Source organism: Phaenicophaeus curvirostris, chromosome 4 (assembly GCF_032191515.1).
Source record: "Phaenicophaeus curvirostris isolate KB17595 chromosome 4, BPBGC_Pcur_1.0, whole genome shotgun sequence".
Lineage (NCBI taxonomy): Eukaryota > Metazoa > Chordata > Aves > Cuculiformes > Cuculidae > Phaenicophaeus > Phaenicophaeus curvirostris.
Genome location: NC_091395.1, coordinates 32,095,958 through 32,121,603, shown reverse-complemented (window position 1 = coordinate 32,121,603; position 25,646 = coordinate 32,095,958). Strand labels below are relative to the sequence as shown.

The 25,646-nt window shown below is 39.7% G+C and overlaps 1 protein-coding gene across 4 annotated transcripts in view; it reads left to right on the top strand.

Annotated features, from left to right (window-relative positions):
* Positions 1-13,309, top strand: part of FBXW7 (F-box and WD repeat domain containing 7) — a 185,306-nt gene extending 171,997 nt beyond the window's left edge. For all 4 annotated transcript variants that reach the window (XM_069855709.1, XM_069855708.1, XM_069855710.1 and 1 more), the window contains 6 exons: positions 24-160; positions 1,685-1,798; positions 4,895-5,076; positions 6,095-6,320; positions 10,478-10,688; positions 11,686-13,309. In XM_069855709.1, coding sequence (XP_069711810.1) covers positions 24-160; positions 1,685-1,798; positions 4,895-5,076; positions 6,095-6,320; positions 10,478-10,688; positions 11,686-11,954 — 1,139 coding nt within the window. In that variant the 3' untranslated portion in view covers positions 11,955-13,309. The remainder of the gene's footprint in view (positions 1-23; positions 161-1,684; positions 1,799-4,894; positions 5,077-6,094; positions 6,321-10,477; positions 10,689-11,685) is intronic.
* Positions 13,310-25,646: the final 12,337 nt, after the last annotated feature.

Here is a 25,646-nt window from a genome sequence, read left to right as displayed (position 1 = left end):
TCTTTTTTTAAAATTCATTTCAGGAATTGATGAACCATTACATATCAAGAGGAGGAAAGTAATAAAACCAGGCTTTATACACAGTCCATGGAAAAGCGCCTACATTAGACAACACAGGATTGATACCAACTGGCGTCGAGGAGAACTCAAATCGCCTAAGGTCAGTTTCTGTGCTGTGTGTATGGTGCTATGAACAAAGCAGGATGAATTTGTAGGTTATCTTTTGTCTTTGGACAAGCTATGCTATCTGTGCACGAAAAGGAATATATTGTTACAGAAAAAAATTATTTGTATTTTAGCTTACCCTGGGCTGAAATTACTGTCTGAGCACTCTATTAGCAAATCAAAATGTGATACAGCATTCTTTCACTGCTCTTCTAAAAATTTCTGTACTGCTTGGTGAATCCCTGTGCATATGCCAGTCTCTTTGAGACAGATAATTTCAGAAACTTGATATACTTAAAATGAAACGTACACGCATATATAATATATATAAATACATGTATATATTTGTAGAGATGGACCATGTTGCATCATAAAAATACTCCACATTCTGTGATCCTCTCTTGCTTTGTTTTTACACATATTCTTATAAATTGAGCAGCACAAGATCCCAACTTCATTCTGTGTTCAGATTTTTTTGGTTTTTAAAATATTAAAATGCCTTAATGATATTGGTATCTTATCATTATGCCTTTTCCAACAAAAAGATATGAAGCAATACTTTGGACATTTTGTCAAATAAAATAGTAACTGTCTAACCATCCTGGTATGGAATAAGCAGCTAGAAACACGAAAAAAATCCATATTAGTAGCCTTTTAAGGCAATTTCCCTGTTTTCTTCATTACTGTGCAACAAAATAATGAAAATAAGAACAAAAACATTCCCATGGAAAACCTATGACTGTATCCTGCTGTTTATTTGGCCGTGACTTATGTGCACCCTTGGCAGTGGCTCTGTGTTTCTTGCTTTGATACACCACATCAAGTTATCTTGGAATTATTATTAAAATTACAGCCTCAGGCATTATCCAAATGCCCATTTTCATTTTGATGAATGTCCTAAAAACTGTTCAGATATTTTAAATAAAACGTTGCTCATGCTATGTATTCTGATAAGGATTATTTTGCTGTAGTGCAGTAAAAAATACTGAATTGCAGTTTTTCCCAAATCAAGCATTGAAAATCCCACCCCTATAAAGCAACATTCTAGTCCAATTTTCCAGCGCATTAAATTCTTGCTTTTGTTTGTATTTAATAGGGCTGACGTTTTTCTAGTTTTTTACTTTGGTGCCACCTGTCATTTAACAGATTACAATGCTTGGCTTGTAAGGAGAAAAGAATAGTCAGCCTTTACCACAGAAATACAGATCTGCAGCAAATACAAGGGAATTGAGTAATGCCCAGTTACTAATTCAGCCTACTTTTATTAGTGATTTTTCCTGGTTCTTTTAGAAGGCTCACACTAACTGTGAGTGTACTTGCTAAGCAGTGCAGTATCACTCCATGGAAGAAGGAAAATACCTGGTTTGGTCCCAGATGGTGGTAAATTAGACTTGACACATGGGATTAAGGAGCCTTATTATTATTGAAGCAACTCTAGCATTTTATAATTTATGAATCAGAACAGCACTTTGTTTCTCATTCTTCTCTCTAATCTCCTTTTGATGTTCTTTATCACCAGGTGCTCAAAGGCCATGATGACCACGTGATCACATGCCTTCAGTTCTGCGGGAACCGAATAGTGAGCGGCTCTGATGACAACACGCTGAAAGTGTGGTCAGCAGTCACAGGCAAGGTAAGTCAGTTATTTTGCTAAATTACTTAGGAAATGAGCTACTGGTAGAGCACTGGTATGTCAAGAATGCTGCTGTGCCATCAGACTGCACCACAGGGTCGTTTTCAGTGCTGTCTGGTGCAAGAATCAGAAAAAGTAGTGGTAAAATTTGGGTCATTTTTCTTACAGTAACTAGTGTAGTTGAAAAAAGTCACCTTGGTGTGGAATTGCAATGCAGCTCATGTTACCACTGGCATATATCCGTGTCCTCTTGGCAATTCTACGATTCTTGTAGAGTCATTTGTGACATGGATTCTGAAGAATTTGGACAGATATGTTACTTTATCTTCCTTAAAGCTTAATTTAGCCTGCTTTTACCCCTCTGGTTCTCCCTTTCTTACTTATTTTCTAGCATTGTTCTGTTGTTTTTAAGTTACTGAAATGGGGTGTTCATTTTACTGGCTACAACTTCAAATACAGTTGGGTTTTTTTCTTCCTAAGCTACTATATTGCTGAACATCCCCCCTCCCCCACCGCAAAAAAAAACCCAAACAGTAAAATGCTTTAGGTTTAAATATTTCTTATAAAATCACATCCAGCTCAGACAGGAATTTAATAAGCTTCAATAATTTAATTTTGGCTTGAAGAAGCAAAACAATATGTGCAATCAAAAAGACAGTACTGAACATTACATTCATGTTAGAACATCACAGCCAGTCAGGACACAGATTTTTTTTTTTATTTTAAGGAGTCTGACTGACTGACCAAGCTCCAAGGTTATAGAAAAGGCCTCAGGGAAACAGAACTTTTACCTTCTAGACTAGTATTGTGTGTACTCAGCTTTGTTTTAATTATACAGATACATGAACAGCAGGACAGCTATTGAGATTGACACCTCTAAGATGTAAAAAGTGTCCGCTTTGTAATGTTGAAGTGGAATCTTTTAGACATTTGTCTTTGCATGCCTAGTAGATCCTTGATGGGATTGTAAATACGACTGTGGGGAAGGAATGAAATTAAAAGCAATAGGCAGCCTCGCCCTGCCTTTCTTGGCTTCCCTGCAACAAAATGTCTAATGAAGGAGCCCATATTGAAATTTACATTTTCTAATTGAAAAGGGCAGCCTAAACTCAAATGAATAATACTTCCTTTGTATGTAGCATCCTTTCGAAAGCAAAATATTCCTCTAAATGTACAAAATTGATCCTAGTAGCATGACTTGGCAATTCCTGTTCAGTAATTTTTAAAAGCCATTACAAATACTAGCGTGATTATTTATCCTAAACCTTTAAGAGATCCAGAAATCATATATGAAAGATAGAAGAGTGCTGTATCACCAGCCCTTATGCTTACTGATGCTGAAGAATTAATAAAATAAAAAAAACCCTAAAGGTTGGTTTGTGCAAATGAACATGAGCTAAATAATTCTCTTGACAGATGTAAAGCCAAAAATAAGAATTCAGTGTTCTTGCTGCTTTAGAAGGATGATCTCTTAAAATATGAGCAAATCAATTGAAATTAAAAAAGACGGCAACTGTAAAAGTGAATAACAGCTATGAACTGAAAAAGATGGATTTGATAGCAGTGAATTAGGCTAGGAGCCAGGAATTGCAGGAGACTGGTAAGAAGTGTTAAAGAACAGGAAAAAAGCAAGACATTTTCAAGGATGTTAGAAAGAACAGGATATTAACAACAGAAATTAGTATACAATCACTGATGCAGAAAAAAATTTGGGAGAAAATTCATGAGATGGATATACAGCATGCAGTGATAATAGGACACTTTCAGCAGAAACTCACAAGGATGTTAAGCAACTACTGAAGTTACTGTTTTTCTTATTACAGTTGATCCAGCTAATCTGTATTTGATTTTTTTTCTAAAGTAACCTTTGGGGTAAAATTGGTGCATTTTCAGAAGGTATGAGCATGAGGAGAAGATCCAAACATTGGCTAGAAAGCTAAAATGTGTCAATATTTAAATGGAGTAAAGTGGAAGACTGGGTATTCAGGATACTTTATCTCAGATAGATAAATAGTATTGGACTACGTCAAGAGGGCTAAACTAACAGTTAAAGGAAGGCCATAGCAATTAATGCCACTTAGCATTAGATTACAGAAAAAGAGATCATCAAACTGTCTTGACCTCTTTTCTCATGCCGTTACAGGTTTGACTGATAAAAATAATGGTGCAGAAATAGATGGGTAGGTGCTCTCTAAGACTGTATCCCCATGATACCAGTGAAGAAAATAGAGCAATGCAAAAATCAATATGGCACATATTTAAATGGGTTAGAAAGTGGGTAATTATAGCGATCATGTTGTTAATGTAAGTGCAAAATCTTCATGGAGTATCTTCCTAGAGGGGTCTTGCAAGGATCTCTTCTTCTCTGTGCTAATTAGCACTTATTGCTGCCTGGTGAGAGAGCTTATATAGTCATTACTTGTAAGGAGTAGAGGCTGAGAGACGGAGACAAGTCATGGTTCCAGAGTGATGGAGGTTTTATAGAAGCAGGTGTGAGCAAACACTGTTTCTACATGATGAGAAATTATGTCATGCATTTGGGATCAAAGAAGGTAGGCTGTGCTTATGTAGTGTGGGATTCTCTCCTGGGCAACAGTGAATTCTGAAAAAGGCTTGAAACATGATTTTGCAGTATTGATGCAGTAGCTGTGGCTTACAGAATGTTTTTCTTGGAAAAACAGACAGAAAAATACAATAAGAGTATGCGGTTTATAGATTAGTGGTAAAACTACTAAGAGAATGCTCTCTCAATTTCTAATGCTTTATGCTTCAAAAAGCTACTGCAGCGACTCAGAAAAATGCCATGAAAATTACTCAAGGCTGCAAAATATGCCCTGTGTTGAGAAATTTGGAAAGACAGTTTAGTTTATCAAGGGGAAGATTACACGGAGAAATCCTTATAGTCAAAATACTGACAGTGGAGAGAGAAATTTGATCGATATTTTCTAAAAAGGGGATTTTTTTTTTAGTTTAACTGCAGAGCAGTCTCCAGGGGTCTTCTGGCTCTTCCTATGAGAGACTACTGTTACCTCCTCGGTTACTTAAGTTTCCATTCAGTCCTGTCAAAAGGGTAACTAGCAAAATATTCCTTTGCAGTGTTTGAGAACACTGGTTGGGCACACAGGCGGAGTCTGGTCATCACAGATGAGGGACAATATCATTATCAGTGGATCTACAGACCGAACATTGAAAGTCTGGAACGCTGAGACTGGAGAATGCATACACACCTTGTACGGACACACCTCCACTGTGCGTTGCATGCATCTCCATGAGAAGAGGTAAGCCTTTATCTGAAGTTGCAGCCACAGGTTTTGGCTTGTAACATTACACTTGTGTTCACAGAAAATGCCAGTTAAACTTGGGTATCTCATCCAGCACTGACTGAAATACAAACAGGGTGAAGCATTCACACTAAACTACATAAATCTGCACAAGGGAGGAGATGATTAATAGCAGCAAAAGCATAAGAGTACTAATTAAAGAATGGAAAATTGAGTCATGTACTTTTTAAAGTCACATTCTATGTTATTTCAAAACTAATTCTTTGCTGTGCTGTGATCCAGTCTCCCACACTCTGAATAATTTCTCCTTTTTGTCAGTGCTATAAACTCATTTACAGAATGACTTCGGTATTGTCACTGCATGATTTTATTAAAATTCTGATAGTATCATAATTTCTGCAATAGTAAACTATGTCTTGATTCAGTGAACACTGGCAAAGCTCTTTGACTTGGCTGTGGTATGGAGTTGGACAGGTTGCATTTCTTCTTTTTTGGGTAATGATGATGGATTTTCTTTATCAAATCCGTTAATTCCTTCTCATTTCTGTACTTACCTAAAGAAGCTTTTAAAAGTACAAACCAAAAAAAAATCAAGCAGAGTAACTTACTTTACTAAAACTTCCAAGGATTATTTGTTCCAATTAGTTCATTCAGTCATTAAAACAGAATGTTCATAGCACTGGCTTGAGCTTAGCATGTCCATATGTTTTCACAGACAGATACAACAGTCCCCATCCTTTCTCATGGCACCATTTTGCTATCCAGGAATGGAGTGCCTTTTTAAATAATGATTGCTAATTACGTCACATAGACAGATCCTGAGGCAGTGATGAGTAGAGCAGGGCAGAAAAACACACAAGACATTTGCAGCCTTGAAAATATGTCATGCCAAACATTGGTGGCCTGTGGACTAATATCCCAAATGAAAACTCATAACCGATTTATACCCAAGTCTAATTGTTTTAATACTTTTATGTCCAATACTAAGTACACATGGGTTTTCTTGTTCCTCCAGGGTGGTCAGTGGTTCTCGAGATGCTACGCTGAGAGTTTGGGACATAGAGACGGGCCAGTGTTTACATGTTCTGATGGGCCATGTAGCTGCGGTTCGGTGCGTTCAATATGATGGCAGAAGGGTTGTAAGCGGTGCATATGATTTTATGGTCAAAGTGTGGGATCCAGAGACAGAGACCTGTCTGCACACACTGCAAGGGCATACTAATAGAGTGTACTCATTACAGGTATGTCATTTTCATCTGCTTTAGTTTCCTTATGTAACATTTAAAGACAGTTTATTTCACCTTGTTTATTAAATTATGGGCACCTGCTCCAAAATTATACAGTTCACAAGACTAGAAAGGCATCTGTGATATTCCCCTCTTTCATTTGTTACACTAGTTATGTGTTGTCTTAATTTAGAGACTGAGATTGCTTTTTAGAGAAGGTTTGAGTTTTTTTTAAAGCATCCAGTACAGTAAAGCCCAAATCTCTGTACCAGCAGAGTAAGTGGTTTTCTGGGTTCTTGGGTCATTTGGTTGGGGTTTTTTGAAGTCTTGCATGTATTTTGGAACTATAGTTTTGGTTTCCCCAAAGAAATTCCAGTCTTACTATTCTAAATAAATCAGATGATATAGTGATTGAAAATGTGCTAAAGCCACTACTGGACTGATCTTCTGAATTATGTAGAACTGTTCATCCTTATTCTGTAGAACTGTTCATCCTTATTCTGTAGTCCCATCTTGAAGTTCCTAACTGTAATTCACAGTAAGAATGAACCTGAACTTTTAGTGCCCCACTGGAAATCTCCAGCCTTTTGCTTCCTTTTTGCTGAATAGAGGCCAGATCTACAACTGTGAGGCTTTGTCAACAGAGACGTGTTATTGTAGATGCAGGTTGTTATGGTACTGCTCTGGGGCATGGCTCAATTGCTTACCCATCACCCGGCTGCTCATCAGAACTGTGCTCGCAAAGATACACGTCGGCCTCATGCAGGCTCTTCTTACCTTTACTAACCCAAAAGATCATCTTGTTCATTCATAGACTGAAAGCATCACTTCCAGGCGCTGAAAGGCGAAAGAAATTAATTTCATGCTTGTGCCTGTTCTCACCACAATCTGGCAGGACTTGAAAAAGGAATTAACAAAGACAGCTCAAAGTCGGGAAATTGCATTCGGCATGTAACTACTCTGGTTTGTGGCTCAGAAAATGAAGCTAAAGACATTTTTCTAAATGCTTTCATCATAAGGTTATCTCTCACGATAATAGATCACATATGAACAAAATACCTAATTGCTTTCCTTTTGCAACATGTGGAGTAAAATTTATCAGAAATCTCCAGCCCTCTCTTAAATTCACATGCTGAGGAGAATTCTTTAGGCAAGCAGCAAACAAGTTAAAAATGCTGTACCTATCTTTTAAAAATATTCCAAAGGTTGTATTTCATCCAGAGTAGTTTGCGAACAGTATATGTTATTCTGCCTTATCTTCACTAGTGGTTCTTGTTTTGGCTTATGAATATTCATGTCTTGCTCTGATACTGTAGTCATAACAGATCAAATAATTGGGTTTATGTTACGCACGCTGATTCTATTTACACCCTGTAACTTGGTATTCTAAAGTGCATTTCTGGGGGGCAGGAGGCCACAGGAAGAGTCTTTAAAATTATATGGTGTGCTCCTGTCCTTTGGCACAGAATAGCCTGAAAGAACTCCATCGCAGGCTCTGCTGTCTCTCACTACTTTGTTTGTAAACCCCGTAACACAGAGATCCTTAAGTAGCAATTGAAGACCAGTGACCATCTTGCGTTTTCTTAGTTATGTCTTTCTTAGCTGTCTTAAGTGGTGATCCACAGATGCTTAGGATCCATGGATAACAGTTCAATCACTGATCCAAACTGTTGTCATTTGACGGAGGCAATACCAGAGTAAAGTTTGTCTTGATGCCCAGTCTTAAAGCTTATGTATATGGAATACAACTAATTTGTAGAAGGGGGAAGGGAGAGTTGAATTCGAAGGTTGTTACATCAGTCTGTTTTAGTTCTGCTTAGGAAAGAAAAACATTTCTAGTGTTTCTGCCCAACAAGTCTGCTAGCCTTGTCCTTTTATCTGAACTTCAGTTTGGTCGCACCCTCTTTTGAAAGCAGAGTGCCCAAAATGGGATGCAAAATTCCAGTCAAAGTGTTACCACTGCTTACTAGAAGTGAAAAGTTATTTTACATGCGTTATATAGCATATCCCTATTTATTTCAGATACTGGTGTCTTTTTTCTTCTCTGTTGTCACCTGCCCTGTATACAGCAGGTAGGCAACCTGTAGCAACCTGTATATGCCAGATGCTCTCTTCATTCCTTTGAACCTAGGTGCCGTGCTAGACCAGTTTGTCTCTAGAGATCTAGGATGTTAGGTTTCTGCAGGTTTTATAAAAAGCAGCAGTCTCAGATAGTTGAGTTCCCTTGATTGGGTTCTTTCTTCACCATTATTAGATACAAGTCAGTCTACACAGACAGGTACTGTCACATTGCTCCAGCTGTAACAGAGACCCCTGCCCAGCCATCATTCTCCCAGGCTGCAGTGGTACCTGCCATTCCTGGAAGCTAAGAGCTTCACAATTTTCTCTTGACTTTTACACCCTTTGCTTTGGATCATTCAATTTCAAATGTCACCCAAATGCTAATCAAAATTCTAAATTCCAGAACCCCCTTTCCACTGGAATTCTTTCTGATCTCTCTAATAATGCTGTGAACAAAGTTCTGAATGGGATAGTATCCCTCTGTCAACTATGCCTCCCTCTTTGTGAAAATACAGACAAGACATCTGCTGTTTCGCATGGATTTTTACTCTGTTATAGAAAAAAAATCATACTGGTTAAGATCATTTTCCCACTAATCTGTTTGGTGCTACTTAGCACATTGCTCAGGGCTTACAACCAGATTGATTATTTGTTAGTTCCTTCTGGAAACTGAAGTTAGACTGACTGATCCATAATTCTCCATCTCCCATCATCATCCCCTTCAGTAAAGAAAGGAGTTGTATTTGCCATCTGAAACTTGTCTATCTTCCATGAATTCTCAAAGATAGCAGCAGATGTCTCTGAGATTGTCTTAAAACAACTTGCCTTATGTGGTTCCCCCCCCTCCATTCTAGCAGAAGCTTGTACTCAGTTGTCAGTGGTGTTAGTGCTGTGAGCCTACACTCAGATGGCTGAGGGATGAAGCAAAAAAAGTTAAATAGCTGCCCTTGCTTGGTGTTTCCTTCCCGTTGAGCATAAATGAGGTTTTTTATTTTGGCTTTTCGCTTGTGTTTCTGTTTGTTTGTTTGTTTGTTTTTTTAGAGAATAGTGTTTTGTCATCCTTAACAGCTCTTGCTAGTTTTATTTCTTTTTGTGCCCTGCCTTTCTGATTTTGTCCCAGTGTGTTCTTTTAAACACATCTATTGATCCAGTTTCTATTTTTTTTACAATTCCTTGTACTTTAGCCAAGTGGGTCTTGGTAATTTACCACACTTCCTATCTTTCCTTCACACAAGGATAGTTTGTGTCTTTAAGAAAGTGCCAGCTCTCCTGAACTCTTCTTCCCCTCAGAGAATAGATATAGAAAAACCTCATGGGAAGGAAGTCTCAATTTATTGAACATTCTCCCCTTGAATCCCACTGGTTTTATTCTACTGCTCTTTTCCCTTCCTTTTTTGAGAATTCTGGACTCTTATGTCACTGTCACTATCACTCAAGTTACTTTCCACCTTTATATTCTCTGCATGTTCAGTCCTCTTGGTCTGCAGTGTCTCATCTCTTAACTGGTTTCTCTCCATGTTCATGTTCCACACATTTTTATTTTCTATGTCTGCACATGCCCAGAAAAATCCAAGGATCTGTGTTAGCCTGTATACCTTTCCCAGCAATAATTAGAAAGTTGAAGTACTTGATGCAGTAAAGTTACTGCATACAATTATGACTATAAAACAGCTAAATTCAGCATTTTTTAATACCATTCCTTCTATTTTCTTGTGGCTTGACTTCTGTGTAGATAATTCTGCCTTAATGTTGTTGTCTTTCTCCAGCTTCAAGTCCTGCTGACTTGTGAAAAGCAGGTTTGGCTTGTTAACACCTGTATGAGGAAAACAATGTTCTTTTACTGTTGCATTTTGCAGTATGGGCAGGATTCTTTTGCATTTAAGAGAGTTGCATTTTATATAAAAGACCAGTGGTTCTGAGTCTTTCTTTTCAAACTGTGCACCTTGTAGACCATACCAAATGTGGCCATCGCTATTTAGACTGAACTCATGCTTTGTAGTGCAGTTTCTGAATATATATAGTATCCAGTGTTGCATTTGGTGAATTAAATGCTTAACAGCCTTTGTACAATCCTAATGTAATTGTTTGTAATAGAGTTACCTTTCTTGTAGTTTGATGGTGTCCATGTGGTGAGTGGATCTCTTGACACTTCCATCCGAGTTTGGGATGTGGAGACAGGCAACTGCATTCACACACTAACAGGCCACCAGTCTCTCACAAGTGGAATGGAACTCAAAGACAATATACTCGTGTCTGGGAATGCCGATTCTACTGTCAAAATCTGGGACATTAAAACAGGACAATGTTTACAGACATTGCAAGGTGAGCTTAAACTACCCTCATGTAAATCGGGCTGCCTGCAGTAAGCTGCACTGCAGAGTCTACATAAAAGACTCCCAAGAATTTCCTACAAAGAAACTGGCAGCAACCATGTGCAACTTAAATATTTTTCTGATGACGGCTGTATGATCTTTCTCTGAATTAGAAGAACAAAATGTATTTAAACTAATCTATTCAAATCACTTGCCTATTATGAAAGCAGATGGTCTGGACTGATAGCAATTTGCTACGAGTATATTAGCCTAATAAGCCATAGAAATATGTAGGAAATGACATCTCCAAACAGTCAGTCAGTGTATTTATTTAGGGGTCACTTGGATGCTTCAAAGCCTACTGATTAATTGGATTGAGAGGAGAAGTACACTGTCTGTTGCAATAAATCAAGAGAACTGAGTGGAAGATGTTTCCTTTAGTTCAGTAAAAGAAAGATTTCCATTTCCATTCTGCCAGTTGCCACTTAGGCATTGCGCACATGAACACGTTGTTTTGTTTCCCCCACAAAAAATGTCTTGCTGTCCCATATCTCAATATGCAGCATGGCTGGCTGGAGCAGAAAACTGACTTTCACCATATAGCAAACTCTGCTATTTAAACAGTATATATTTATATGTCAATATGTAACTGTCAATATTTACTGATAGAGTAATCTCACAACAACACTTCAAAGGAACTTGGAGACAAATGCTTACAGTGGTCACCTCATTCTGGATGGTTAGGTTCATTTTCATGCATGTCCAAGGGCATGTTTGCCCTGCCATTTGCCTACAACAAAGAAGGAAATACAGGGGCTTTTTCTATACCTGCATTCACGTTTTGGAAGCACAACGAGGCTTCTGTACCTTTTAATGCACAAAAAGGGAGTTAACCCATCTAGGTAGAAAAATCTGTATGCAAATAGCTAGATACTTTATTTTATGTGCTGCGCTGCCTGACATTGCTTTCTAATTACAAATAAAACTGCTTTGCTCTGCTGTTACAGGTCCCAACAAGCATCAGAGTGCTGTGACCTGTTTACAGTTCAACAAGAACTTTGTAATTACCAGCTCAGATGATGGGACTGTAAAACTTTGGGACTTGAAAACGGGTGAATTTATCCGAAATCTAGTCACATTGGAGAGCGGGGGAAGCGGAGGCGTCGTGTGGCGGATCAGAGCTTCTAACACAAAGCTAGTGTGTGCGGTTGGGAGCCGCAACGGGACTGAGGAAACAAAGCTGCTGGTGTTGGACTTTGACGTGGATATGAAGTGAAGGGCAGAAAAATGAATTTGTCCAAATGTGTAGACGATGTTCTCCTTTCCCTCCCCCTTAAAAAAAAAAAAAAAAAAAAGAAAAAGGAAAAAAACCCCTTGTCCTTGGTGGTGCAGGATGTTGGCTTGGGGCAACAGATCCTAAAGACCTACAAGTCTACGAAGGAGAAGACAAAGATGACAAACTCTAACTGACAAGAGAGGCATTTGCTGTCTCATCATATAAAAAGGCTACACTTTTGACCGGGGCAGCTTTGCAAAAATGCGACTTCTGAAATGAAACCAGGTGCAATTATTTCTTTACTTTCCTCCAGCTGCTCCTTGAGCAGTTTTGAGGTGAAAAAATAGTTATTACACTTCTTGTTAACAGATTATTTTACCACAAAGATCTCAAATGAAACTGCACAGGTGAGCCTGCTGGTGCACCGCTGGGCCACCCTGGGTCCCAGCAGCCCCTCCGAGCAACATGCTGTCCCTTGGCCCCGCTCTGAGCAGGGGCTTGGATTGGGCAACCTCCAGAGATCCCTTCAATCTCTACAAGCAGTCACTGGTTGACTTTCAGAAACTAGAGAGCATCTGCAACGAAAAACAACAAAAAGAGTCCATTCCTGGTGTGGAAAAGCTAAAATATTACTGTGAATTGTTTTGTACAGTTTTATCAGAGCTTTTTCTTTTTTTCTTTTACTTCTCTTTTTTTTTTTTTTTTTTGCCAACCATTGCCAATGTCAATCACAGTATTAGCCTGTGTTTAATCTTTTTACTGTTGCTTCCATCTACACTCTTCAATGCATAAGTTGCTCTGAGGTGGCAAGTTGTCCTGGGTTTTGAGAGTCCTCTGATGGATTTGATTCGCAATGCTGGTGCTAGAAGTAGGTCTTCAATTATGGGATTGTTGTCCCACCCCTGTACTGTATTCCCAGTGGCCAAACTTATTTATGCTGCTAAATGAAAGAAAGAAAAGCAAATTATTTTTTTTTATTTTTTTTTCTGCTGTGACGTTTTAGTCCCAGACTGAATTCCAAATTTGCTCTAGTTTGGTTACAGAAAAAGACTTTTTGCCACTGAAACTTGAGCCAACTGTGCCTCTAAGAGGCTGAGAGTGGAAGAGTTTCAGACAATTAAAGAGTGAAGTTTGCCTGCAAATAAAGAATTGAGTGTGTGTGCAAAGCTTATTTTCTTTTTTCTGGGCAAAAATTAAAACACATTCCTTAGGACAAAGCTATTGCAGCCTGTTCTGTGGGGAAATTTTTCTTTGTGAGGGCTGTGGTGAATGGAATGAACATACGTTAAAAAACTGACAAAATTTTTAAAAAATACTATAAAATACAAAAATGAAAATAAAGTTGCTGGTCAGTCTTAGTGTTCTGCAGTATTTGAGAAAAAAAAAACAACTGTTACAGTAATTGCTGGGAGGAACTGACAGAGCAAAAACTTAGGTTTTTGTAAAGATGTCACATGCAAACAAAATAAGAAATGAAAGAGTCAAATGGTTTGCCTCATTCTCCAAGAGCCACAACTCAAGCTGAACTGTGAAAGTGGTTTAACACTGTATCCTAGGCGATCTTTTTTTCCTCCTTTTTTTTTTGTTTTTATTTATAGTCTGATTTAAAACAATCAGATTCCAGTTGGTTAATTTTAGTTATGTAACAACCTGACATGATGGAGGAAAGCAACCTTTAAAGGGATTGTGTCTATGGTTTGATTCACTTAGAAATTTTATTTTCTTATAACTTAAGTGCAATAAAATGTGTTTTTTCATGTTAGTATGTCTTTTTTTGCCTCTGTTTCTCATTAATATTATATGTCTTTTGAAGCCTAAAGCAGGTCAAGTTGCTCAGCTTACTGGTAGATGCTAAAATATGTTGCAGGACTTTTTCTGTAACCCGTCCACAAACAAACAGGTGCGCGAGTGTCGTCTCCTTCAGTTGCTACCTAGGATTTGTCATGTGGGCGTCCAACAGACACGCAGGAAAGCCACTGGCTTCCTATCACAAGGAACGTGTCAGAATTTTATTCTGGAGGGAATTAGGTATAAAAAGCTGCTCAAGTGTGTAAAACTTCTTCCAACAGCATCTTGTTACTGCATCTTAAATGGAAATGGTGTTTATTATTTACGGATTTCAATCAATTGATTGCAGTCTGATAGCAGAGAATAAATCCATAAATACAACTAAAATCTAAGTTAGGATTGTGGGAGAGCTTGAAATAAAGCTGAAGAAGAATCAAAAATCACCTGCATCATTTGAGAAGTCCAACAGTGGTTTTACCAGCGCCCTGAAACCAAAGTCAGTCATCAGCTGTCTCAGAAATGTAGCACTGGAGTGTGAGTTTCTCAAATCTCCTTGACCAAAATCACCGTTTTCCTCTGTGTAAGACTCTCCTGGCAGGGCGTAGGATTTACTTGTTCATGACAGTTTTCCCTGTAGAAAAATGTCATTAAGAAAACCGAACCAAAACGTTAGAAAATACATGGACAGAAAAGAAAAATACATGCTTCTACAACTCTGACTGCTATTCAAATGTAATTCCAGTCCCTACATTATGCAAAACAAGCAATGCTGAAAGGATCATGCTTCCATCTGGCCTCTAGAGATTTAAAAAACCATCCAGAATGACTGAGCAGCTATGAACTGTAAGAATCTGTTCATTGATTTGACATTTAAGGGAAAAAATATTGTAGCAAGCACTGACATATAAATATAAAAGCTATGATCGTCTCGGCGTTGATGTAAAAACAATTAAAGAGCTAATCCTTTCCTAAAATGACAGTGAGAGATTGGCAGGATTTCACATGGTTCTGCTGAGAACGCAGGCCGGGACTCAGCCCCCTGATGCCAGAAGGTACGTTAGTCTGGGCTGAGCTGCTTGTGAGAGGGGATGGAAATAGAAAGGTACAAATATGAATATTTAAGGCAGGGAACAGAGCAATAGCTTTTAAGATTATATAATCATCTTCCAAGATTTGTAGGAATTGCAACAACATGTTTTCCAAGAGCAAAGGCGCTGGCCTGGCTGTGCAGGAGAATGAGATTTCTGAGTAACACTGCTGGAGGGCAGGAATACAAATCGGGGCAGAAGAGTGAAATGACAGGAGAGGAAAACTAACAATTCCAAATTGATTCAAGGGCTGTGTAATACACTTTAAGCAGCCGGTACAACCAGGAACAAAATGTCAGCAACAAAATTTTGCCCTGCAGAGAAGGACTTGGGGGTGCTGGTTGATAAGTTCAACACGAGCCAGCAGTGTGCACTCGCAGCCCAGAAGGCCAACCATATCCTGGGCTGCATCAAAAGAAGCGTGGCCAGCAGGTCGAGGGAGGTGATTCTGCCCCTCTGTTCCTCTCTTGTCAGACCTCACCTGGAGTATTGTGTCCAGTTCTGGAATCCTCAACATAAGAACTGGGTGCAGAGGAGGCTACGAGGATGATCAGAGGGCTGGAGCATCTCCCATGTGAGGACAGGCTGAGAGAGTTGGGCTTGGAAGAAGAGAAGGCTCTGAGGAGATCTTATGGCGACCTTCCGGTAACTGAAAGGGGCTACAAGAAAGCTGGAGAGGGGCCATTCAGAAAGTCTTGTGGTGATAGGATGAGGGGCAATGGGTATAAACTGGAGAGGGGCAGACTTAGACTAGACATAAGGAGGAATTTCTTCACTGTGAGAGTGGTGAGGCCCTGGCACAGGTTGCCCAGGGAAGCTGTGGCTGCCCCATCCCTGGAGGTGTTCAAGGCCGGGTCAGATGGGGCCTTCAGCAGCCTGGGCTGGTGGGAGGTGTCCCTGCCCATGGCAGGGGGGTTGGACTGGGTGATCCTTAAGGTCCCTTCCAACCCAAACTATTCTATGATTCTATGTGGTTAACCAGGACTGAGAAGTTCTCTGGATGATAGTGGAGTTCCAGCACCATGTTATGTTCAAATTTATGCAAAATAACTTGAACCTGTTTAGCAAACCACATTTCTAGCTTCCTTCAATCCAGATTTTTGTTTTAAAAAATATTATTGTCTGCAAAGACTGTCACATTATATACAAAAACCAACAAAGTGCTTAAAAATTACATTTTTAAAAGGCTTTTTACCCTTCAATAAAACAACATTACAAAGGTAATTGTGTTAATGCTCTAAAGACTTCTGTTTTATGAAAAGTCTCTTAAGGTTTGTAGGAGTTGATGTTGCTTACAAGACATCTGAACAACACAGCTCAATAAGCAGAAATTTGTTCATTTATTTAAGTGACAGCATTTAAAAAAATGGGCCTGCAGTAAACACACTGTGTTTACGGTAAGAAAACTGTTCAAGCACTTTTCCTTTACAGTCTCCTCATTACCCCCTTTGTGTTGACTCACTCACCGTAACGCAGTCCACTTAGCATGAAGTCTTCAGTTTGGCAGCCCATGCTCCAACTGAGACTGTTAAGGAAACATCTTCATTTTGTGTAATTAGATTTTAATTTTAAGGCTGGTAGAGTGTTTTTTTTTAATTTATTTAAACCCATTTAAGAATACCGTTCTAAGAACGTAACTGCTTTATGCTCTCAATATGCAGGCAGCTCTTGAATCTAGGGGCTTAGCCATCATGGGCTGTGTCAAAATAGCTACAGCTATCCCACAGCAATAATTACACTAGTGCTTCTGGCATCTCACCCTCTTGTTTTAATGCTGATTCTTTTTTTTTTTTTTTTTGTTTAGCCCCAGAAAGAATTTCCTCATTTTTTTTCTCCCCTATCTGAAGCCAAGTCAACATTAAAATATTTCTTTTATGGTAGGTATTATTCTTAGTGGACCTTTGTTTTAGCTAACAATAAGTCAGAACTAGCATTGCCACTTCCTCCAAGAGCCTGTTCCCATGGTCTCCATTTACTTATTCAAGAGATAAGACCATGCATTTAACAGCTGTGTCTACACCAATTTGTAGTTCAGATCAGCAGCTCTCCCAGTAGAGCACAGTGCTGCCTCGGAGCCAACAAACACAATTCCTTCAGGGTGTAACTAAATCTGGAGCAGCTCTCCAGGAGCACACCCCAGGCACTTGAGCCACTAGTGGAGCATGTGGGACCAAATCAGAACTAGTTCAACACCTCAAAAATACATTGATGTGGGCAACAGGTCCTCAGGATCAGCAAATTGGCACTACAGCTCTGCTCCTGCTGCACAGCACGACTTACTGGTGTGAGCACATCCTTCAACAAACCCTCTCCCAAAGCACCCCTGGCTCCTGATCTCTGAGCAGCAAACAGCTCCTGTCCAAGCACCAGCAACAGAAAAGCAGAATCCAACCGATACCACTACAGAGTTTTTGCCAGAGAAAAAAAGTGTTCAGATGCCTTCAACTCCCTCTCAGCATGCTTATGGCAAGGTTGTTCTGATCAGCTTATGGAATCCAGTTTAAAAGAAATATAAATTGCTCCCTGGCCAAAATTTTCAACCAGCAATTGCTGAATCATTCAGAAAAAAAAAAGAAATTACAAAATCCTATAATTAGATAAGCAAAAGAGCCAGTCTATAACAATAAAACAAAACAAAACAAAACCCTGCTAGTAATTCCTTGAGTCACTCTGGCCAGACAACTGTTAATTACTTAAAGGGTAATATCCAAACACACTGGATCTTTAATAAAAGTGAGAATATTATTTCCTGTCCATCTCCTGCCATTTTATCAGTAACCTTGATCCCTGACATTGTGCAAAGTTACACATGCTGTGTGATGATGTTTAGTATTTCATGATGATATATGGTGTTTATGATTATGCATGAAGTATATGATCTATATGATACACACCAGGTATTTCAAACTTCATCTGAAAATGGCACATACATACAATTTTTCAAACACCTTTTCAGGCATCAGCACCGGTTTATAAATGCAACAGATGTTTTAACATAAAAGCTGTTTCAGATCCGCTCTGAGACAGACAGGCTGACAAAGTAGGTGTTACCAAAAAGTCGGCAGCCAGTAGAGGCTCTTGTTCAGAGCCGAACGGCCCGGCAGCTGTAGCAGCTCTTCAGAGAAAAGAAACGGTGCCTTGTGCTACCAGGAGAACCCGCTGCCGAAGGGAAATACTGCAGCACTCTAGGTCAATCAATGGCTTCATGCCCGAGTGTACTGCATTGCTCTAGCCTGGATGGGACAGGAGAATCCTATAAACTCATAACTAAGGTAGGACAGAATCTCCCCATTGACTAGAGATGGCAGAAATCATTCATCGCAGAGGTTGCCACTCAGGGGCTCGGCAGCACAGAAGAATCCAGCAGCATTTCTGAACTACACACTTTAAAGGACAACTGAGGCTTGGCCAAAGGCATCCTCCAGCTCTCCCTTGTTCTCACCTCTGTCCTGCTTAAATACAACTTCGACAACCTGATTCCTCCCCAAAAGGTGGTTTTGTCTGAAACTGTGTGGTAGCAATCGTTTCAGTGAAACAAAAGCCGAGCTATTTGTCTTCTGCATCTCTGTGCTGCTGGAATCTGAGCTGTACTTTTTGCCTCGATCTGCATGGGGACAGAACAACCTCTAGTATAACGCTGAATGCTCCAAGGTAGCACATGAAGATGAGAAGACGTCATTCAGCCCAGAGTGAGAGTTTTATCATCAGTGTTGCAAAAACGATTTCCACTGTGAGTCCAGGCTGAAAATAATATTCTAGATCTGGTGCAATTGAAAGTTTACTTAAATTCCTTATTTTTTCAAACACAAAGCATTTAATGCCACAAACCTGATCTGGCCCGAGTTTCTTCATGCCTGCATAACAGGCACATCCTAAGAAGCTTCATGGTTTAAGCAGGATGGTGAATGTTGCTGCCTGGAAGTAGGGAAAGGTCATGGTCTATGGACAATGAAAAAACATGGAAGGTCTATGTGAGCTGGATCAGAAGTGACCTATGAAACTCAGGCGCAATGAATTTGGGGCTATTTCTGCCCAAGAAATCATAATTTTAAGTCCTACAAAGCTAGTGTGGGGTATTTCATCATCCTCATCAACAAAGCACAGGAGTAAGCTTTCTTTATGAAGCCTTTAGTCTGGCTGCCCTGTAATTGAGGATACAACCAACCATGTTAGCTCTGACTCGCGTGAACTTCTCTTACCTAAGGCTGGTGGTTTGATGGGAAGATGAACAACATGCCCCCAGACCTCTTTCTTCTGTCTGGCTCCTCATCACAGCTGGCCAGATGTCTGAGATGCAGGTTTTGAAGGGTACTTACAGTGCACTATTCAGGAGTGCTTTGTTCTTTTAATTTAAAACAGGAAGCATGGAATGTAAAGGAACCAAAAACTTCAAAGGCAGTTTTCATTGCCAAAGTAGTTGCATTTCAACTCAAGTTCAAGATTAAATGTTCTGCTCTGACAGTGTGGGAAGATGCTCACACCTTGGAGAGGATTGACGATTTCTGAGGGACAGAGGGATTCAGATTATTTGGCTGTAAATATCAGTGTGGTAAACTGAGCAGTACAACCATTCCTAAATGGGAGTTTTATTTTGAGCTCCTCACTTTGAAATGAATTTCTGATAATACCACAGTTCTACAGATACACATACGATACAAAACATTTCCTTTACCCTGATATATAGAAGACCTGAGTACTACATTCTTCTCTCTTTTTGAACTGTCACTTGCTTTTAAGTTTCCTGATATATTTCATTGCTGATTTTAAATTTTCACATTATAGTTTGGAAAAAGGGAGAACTCAAAAGCTGCAGACTAGACAGGGCTCCAAAAATGTGCCTTCCAACAGTTTTCTGCTACTTGTCTGTGTTGGTGTTCCTCCTGTCAATTCTCAGCTGACAGGAGTGAGTGTTTCAATTAACCAATACACACATTTTCCCAAGCAAACAAGTTTTGTAGAAACATGTTATGTTGTTGTCCCCAGGGGAGAAGTTTCTTGATTTTTTTTCTGTTGGAGTTTCTATTGCTCATGTAGCACGTGCTTTAGGCATGCACTGGATTCTGTCTTTACCGTTCTGTAGTCTACAACCATGCTTCAGATACACCATTTCATTCAAAGCAACACGGTAACATGATGTTCCTTGTGTTCCCCCCTTCGGTCTCACACATTTTTACATTTCAAAACCAGATAACTGATCTGTCTGGATGTACGTGTTTACAGGCAGTCATTTACCAGCAGAACTAGCTCTTGAGACCTCACCGTTTATCACTGTTGGCCATATGGCAGAATAGGGACAACCCAGGGCAGAGGAGCAGCAAGACAGAGGAGTGCTCTATGTGAGATATCACTAATGTGGCCATCTGTTAGTATAGCTAAGCAGGATATGGTTCCACGAAGCCCATGGGTCTCCAATTTGAGTTGAAAAATTCAACATTACAGCCTACATTTTAAAAGGCTCAAACTACATATTCATCTCTAAACACACACATTCACATCTTGAAACACTTTTGGTTTTACATATTTTAAGACAAGACTTGACAACTACATAATCTTCCTGTTTCCTTCTATTTGCTTCCCTCATTTTCTTTTTTCTTTGACACTCGTGCTTCAGTTTCCTTATGTTTCACTTCCTCCTTTGTTCTGTTCCCAGTATTTATCTTCTCATGTTTTATGATTCATGTTCCTATTTTTCACATTTTTTAATCTTCCTCATCTTTCCTCATTTGCAAATCTCTCTGCTTCAAACTATCAGCCAGTTTCTCTCTCTTCCTTCACCTCAAGATCTGAATTTACGATCTGGAATCTTTTTAATACCACTCTATAGATGTAAGATATACAGGAGATACATATGATATACGAGAAGCATATACAGAGCACTCAGCAGAAGTAGTTTTTTGTCTGCTTCAATGTGAAAGATCTCATGTTCATTTATCCAGAAATGCCTTCAGTGGTCCAACACCAATATCATCAGGCCCTCCAAGCACATACTGGTCTACCATCAATTTCACAACAACTGAGAAACTAGAGTGGCCTAATTCAATACCCATAATGGATTCTTTCTTCTGTTTTCTGCCAAGAGATAGTATTTTCTTTAAAAATCCTATAGTTTCTTGCTCCTTAGGAAAGCTAGTGTGTAAAGGCAAATTTGAAAATATTCCTTATCATAAAATATGGGTGATATCCAGTTTTCTAAATCTATGCAGTTACTTTTTGTGGCACTTTTTGTGTTACTTTTTTTTTTCCTCTGGATGGAAACTATCATCCCAACAGACACCTGTTTCATAAAGCTCTTTATAAATAAGAATTTGGGTCTCTAAATGAACCTATGTTCCCAACTAAACAACAGCCGCTGATGTTCCTTACAATACTACCAACACAGCACAGCTGGGATAGCATGGTCTGTCAGGACATGTTAGGAATAATACATAAACCACGTCTAAAACAATCTAGTGCACATTGCTCACTAATTCTTAATATGCAGTGACAGTGTAAGCAATAAAAGCTCCAGAGCCAGTGTATGATGTGACTGTGCACAGCGTATACTACCCTGCTGCTGGTGAAATTTAACTGTTGTAGTGACACAATATATGCAATTGAAAAAAGCCAGGGACATCCAGCACTACTCTGAGACTTGGCTTCTGCATAGTGTTAAACCAACATAACTTAACTCAAAAAGACAAGAAACTATTGAGAAGGACAAACTATGTCCAAAGCAACAAAGCCACAGATAAGACATTCTCATCTTTACCTTACAAAAAGCAGTAAGAACAAACAAATAAAACCCACACAACAATCCAAGCAGACAAAACTCAATCCAAAAGACCTGTATCTTTCATCTCCCTATTTAATTTCAGTTTAATGACACTGTTGACAATTGCAGGTCACCTCCTCTGCTTGCAAATGTGTTCCCACACATACACAGCCCAACCTCTGTGTACACCGTACTCTTAGACTGTATGTCTGTGTTTACCCAGTGAGAAAGAGAAATAGGATTTGCCTCACAGTTTTGTTTTTATTTTTGCTCTTGTTCTATTCAAGCGTTCTGCTCTCACTTGTTGTTTTCACAAACAAAATGGAACAGCGACTGCCGTACCTCCCCACAGCTTGAACAAAGCTGATGATAGATGAGTGGTGCTCCTTATCCTTTCCAGGCTGAAGGATCGTTGCATCAGGGAAAATAAGGTAGAATTAGACAGAGGTTCAAAGTCCAAAATGCGGGACACGTGACTGGCACTGTATCTCGAATGCCTAAGGTAAAGAAGCCTTCCCCACTGACAGCCGGGGGAAGCTGTACCCCATACAGCTACCAGAAGCCACCATGTAGCGTACAAGATGGTTAAACCTGACAGTGAAGGGAGCAGAAGCTCTTACATAGACATAAAGACTGCAACAGAAAAGAAAAAAAGAAAAAGTACGGGTCTAATATCAGCATATTTTAATTTGCTCTTGGAAAATCCACACAATACTCCCATTATGCAATCAGATTTATCAGACAGCACAATGCAGACAAAATTGTTCTGACAGGAAGACAAGAGTTCCTTTAATCTTTGACTCTCCAAACAAATTACGCTCTCTAATTAATACCTGAATCCAGTTATTTATGCGTAGAAACTGGAACTTACATTTTCTGCATCACAGAAGCGCCCTCTTCCCATACACCCAGCTAGAATGAGCAGACGCAGCCCTCCAGGCTGGCCACAGCCACCACACGCCCAACAGACACTCTATAAAAGCATCTCTCTCATTCCATAGCTGCTCTCTAAAAATCTGGAACATTACTCGTAAAGATCATTCTCCCTATCACTTCAGCTTTTGGTAAAAGCAACCCAGGTGAGACAAAAGACACTGTTTTTCAGGCCTGAGAATGGAAGAACTGTTGTTTTAGCTGTGTGATAAATAGGAAGAAATTATCTCAGTCATGAAGGAAATTAAGAGACAGTAGTAATATTACACGTCACACCAAGCCAAAATTTACCTCGCCTACATTCCAGGACGCTTCTTCTGTACCTAGGTAGGAGGTACAGAGCAAATTGACTGAAGTTTATGTGGTGCATTTTCCCTCCAGGAGACATGGCTGTTTCAACGGTCCTTCTTTCAAAATGTATAAAACCTACTTTCAGTGTAACTCTTGTCTGTCTCTCTGCCAGTTCAGGATCTAAATTTTTCACTCCTCTTGGAAAGCAACATGGATTTTTGAGAGACACTCATGTTCAGGAGCGTGCTGTGGAATGCAGCTTGTCTTCTGAGACCTGTGTTTCATAGTCAAAGCACCTCCCTGCCTAAGTTTCCATCTCATATCTTCTTAGGCATTTTCCAGCATTCCCCCAATGTGCATTAAACAGTGAGCAATTGAGAGTTCAAGCAAATGATATGGAGGAATTGATAATTAGCCCCTAAGAACGCATCCAGCTACAGCTATATTCCATGAAGGTTAGAGGCCCAATTCCTCCTCATTTAGATCTGATATTGAAGTAATTTATAGAGCTTTATCCAAGCCACTAATTCGCTATTTTACTGCAAACAATTTACAATCAAATGAAGTGAAAGCTAGAAGCAAAGAGTACATTAATGACTTAATTTTCCTTTTGCATTTCTCTTCTTTTTATTTTCTGGTGAAGACCAATCATAAAAAAATAGGATAATTGGCCAGCAAATAAATACAAATTTTTTCTTTTAATTATTACTGCATAAAAACTGAACTGCTGCTATGAACTACAGTGTTGTCTTCTGCAGAGGACAGTCCTGTATCACCAACCTCCAGCAACAGAAATTGGGAAAAAACCACCATTTCTCAGAATGAAAATTCATGCTCTAACAAAGCTGAACAAAAAGTGTGAGTACAAAATCTAGTGTTCCGGGCTAGCAATTTGTAAATTATACAGCCATGTGCACTATGTTACTTAAAAATACAGTAGATACTCTGTCAAAAAGGAAGCATGAACGTCAAAGCAGCTTCTGTAATACTCCACTGGATCTTCATCTACACTAGGAACAAGTTAGGTGCAGCTAGATGAGTGAATTTTTTTTTTCAGATTTAGAGACAGTCTAAAGGCATTGTTCAAGCACCAAACTCGACTAGGAGGAGCTAGGACAAGTGGTTGATTCACATCGCAGAACAGCAGTCAGTCTGAGGCTTACTCCTAAAAAAGACATCCTGCTGCCCCCTGGAATAGGCTCTAGTACTGAGCTGATCTGCTAAGACAGTTGGAGAGCTCACATTTTTATAAACAGTTAATTTTCTGGAGGTTTAGTGAGATGAGCTGCCTCAAGGGGGTCAGTTAACTGCCAGCACATGGGAAGCCAGGCAGGTATGCCCCTCCCAACATTGAAGAGTTGCTAGAACCTCAGGAGATGCTGAGTCAGGCTAACATCTCAAAAGCTGTTGGTGAAAGTGGGGGTGCTGGCATTCATCTCAATACCTTCCATTCCCACATCTCCTGTCTCACCTATTCTTATGCTCACCTGACACACAGACCCCATTCAGACAGACCTAGACAGCAGTGAGCTGTCGTATCAGCTCAGGAGCTCCAACCACATCCTTCAACCACCCCAGTGAATATCACCCTAACACTGGCCAGACTGAAGTGCTTTTCTTAAATTTTGCCCTAACTTGAATGTCCACGGCTCGACAATTAGCATGAACTCTGATTGAACACCAAGCTGTGTGCTGCTGTTCTATAAAGGAAGAAACCTTCTGAAGAAATTGCAATGGCTGGGAGACTTCCAACGCTCAAGATAATTTAGCTTGCACATTATCAGTACAACCTCAGAAAAGGTTGTACTGCGGAAAAGAAGACTCATGCACCTATACAGTAAATTTTCAAACCTCACGTCTGTGCCCAATCCTGTCCATTTTCATGATGCGGCATGGAAAGGCAGGAGGCTGCTGTAGGAGCAGAAATCTCATGGGATGCTGAGGTGGTGTTCAGCATTTAGGGTAGAACTTGCTGCTTTTGCCTCCAGCTATACCTGCACTGTGTTTGCTCATCATGAGCCCAAAAGAGATGCACAGGAAGAACCTGCAGGCACAGAGCTTGATCCAGCATGGAGGAACAAGTCTGAGCCCTGATTAAGATGTGAAATTGCAAGATGGTGAGACACACAATTGGGCAGAAAGCTGGGCCTGGCCTAACTTGGCTGAGTGAAGTAAATCAATATGCCATCAAGGAAAGTAATGCAGCACAGTAATAAGAAGTTGGTTTGCAGAACACATTCTCTCCAACGTTTTGAAATTGAAATGCTTTCTTCTTCTAGCTAAGCAAACGCAGCACAAAGCATTCCTCTGAAGCAGAAGCACATGACAGAAACCCAAGGTGCAATAAACACTTTCCCGTAGCGTTGTCCTAGGCTGACAAAAGAGGCAGCAAGAACCTGCACAGCTGGATCAAGCATTAGTATCAGAAAGAAAACAGTTTCAGGCTGGAAAAACAGTTTGCTAGGCTGGGAAAAAAGTAGGAAGAACTGAATTTGGATAACTTGAGCAGTACATTAAACAATACACCAGCAAACAAAGACCATATATCAACTCCAAGATCCAAATATCTGTCAAATAGGTGAAATTGTTTTCAGGTCTGAATCATAGAATGGTTTGAGTTAGAGAACACCTTTAAATATCATCTAGTCCGATGCCCTTATAGCAGGCAGGGACATCTTTCACTAGGTCAGGTTGCTGAAAGCCCTGTCTGTCCAACTTGGCCTTGAACTTCTAGTGAAGGGACACCCAGAACTTCTCTTGGCAACCTGTTCCAGTGCCTCACCACCCTCACTGTAAAAAAAAAACCAAACAACAAAACAAATCCCTCTTCTTTATATCTAT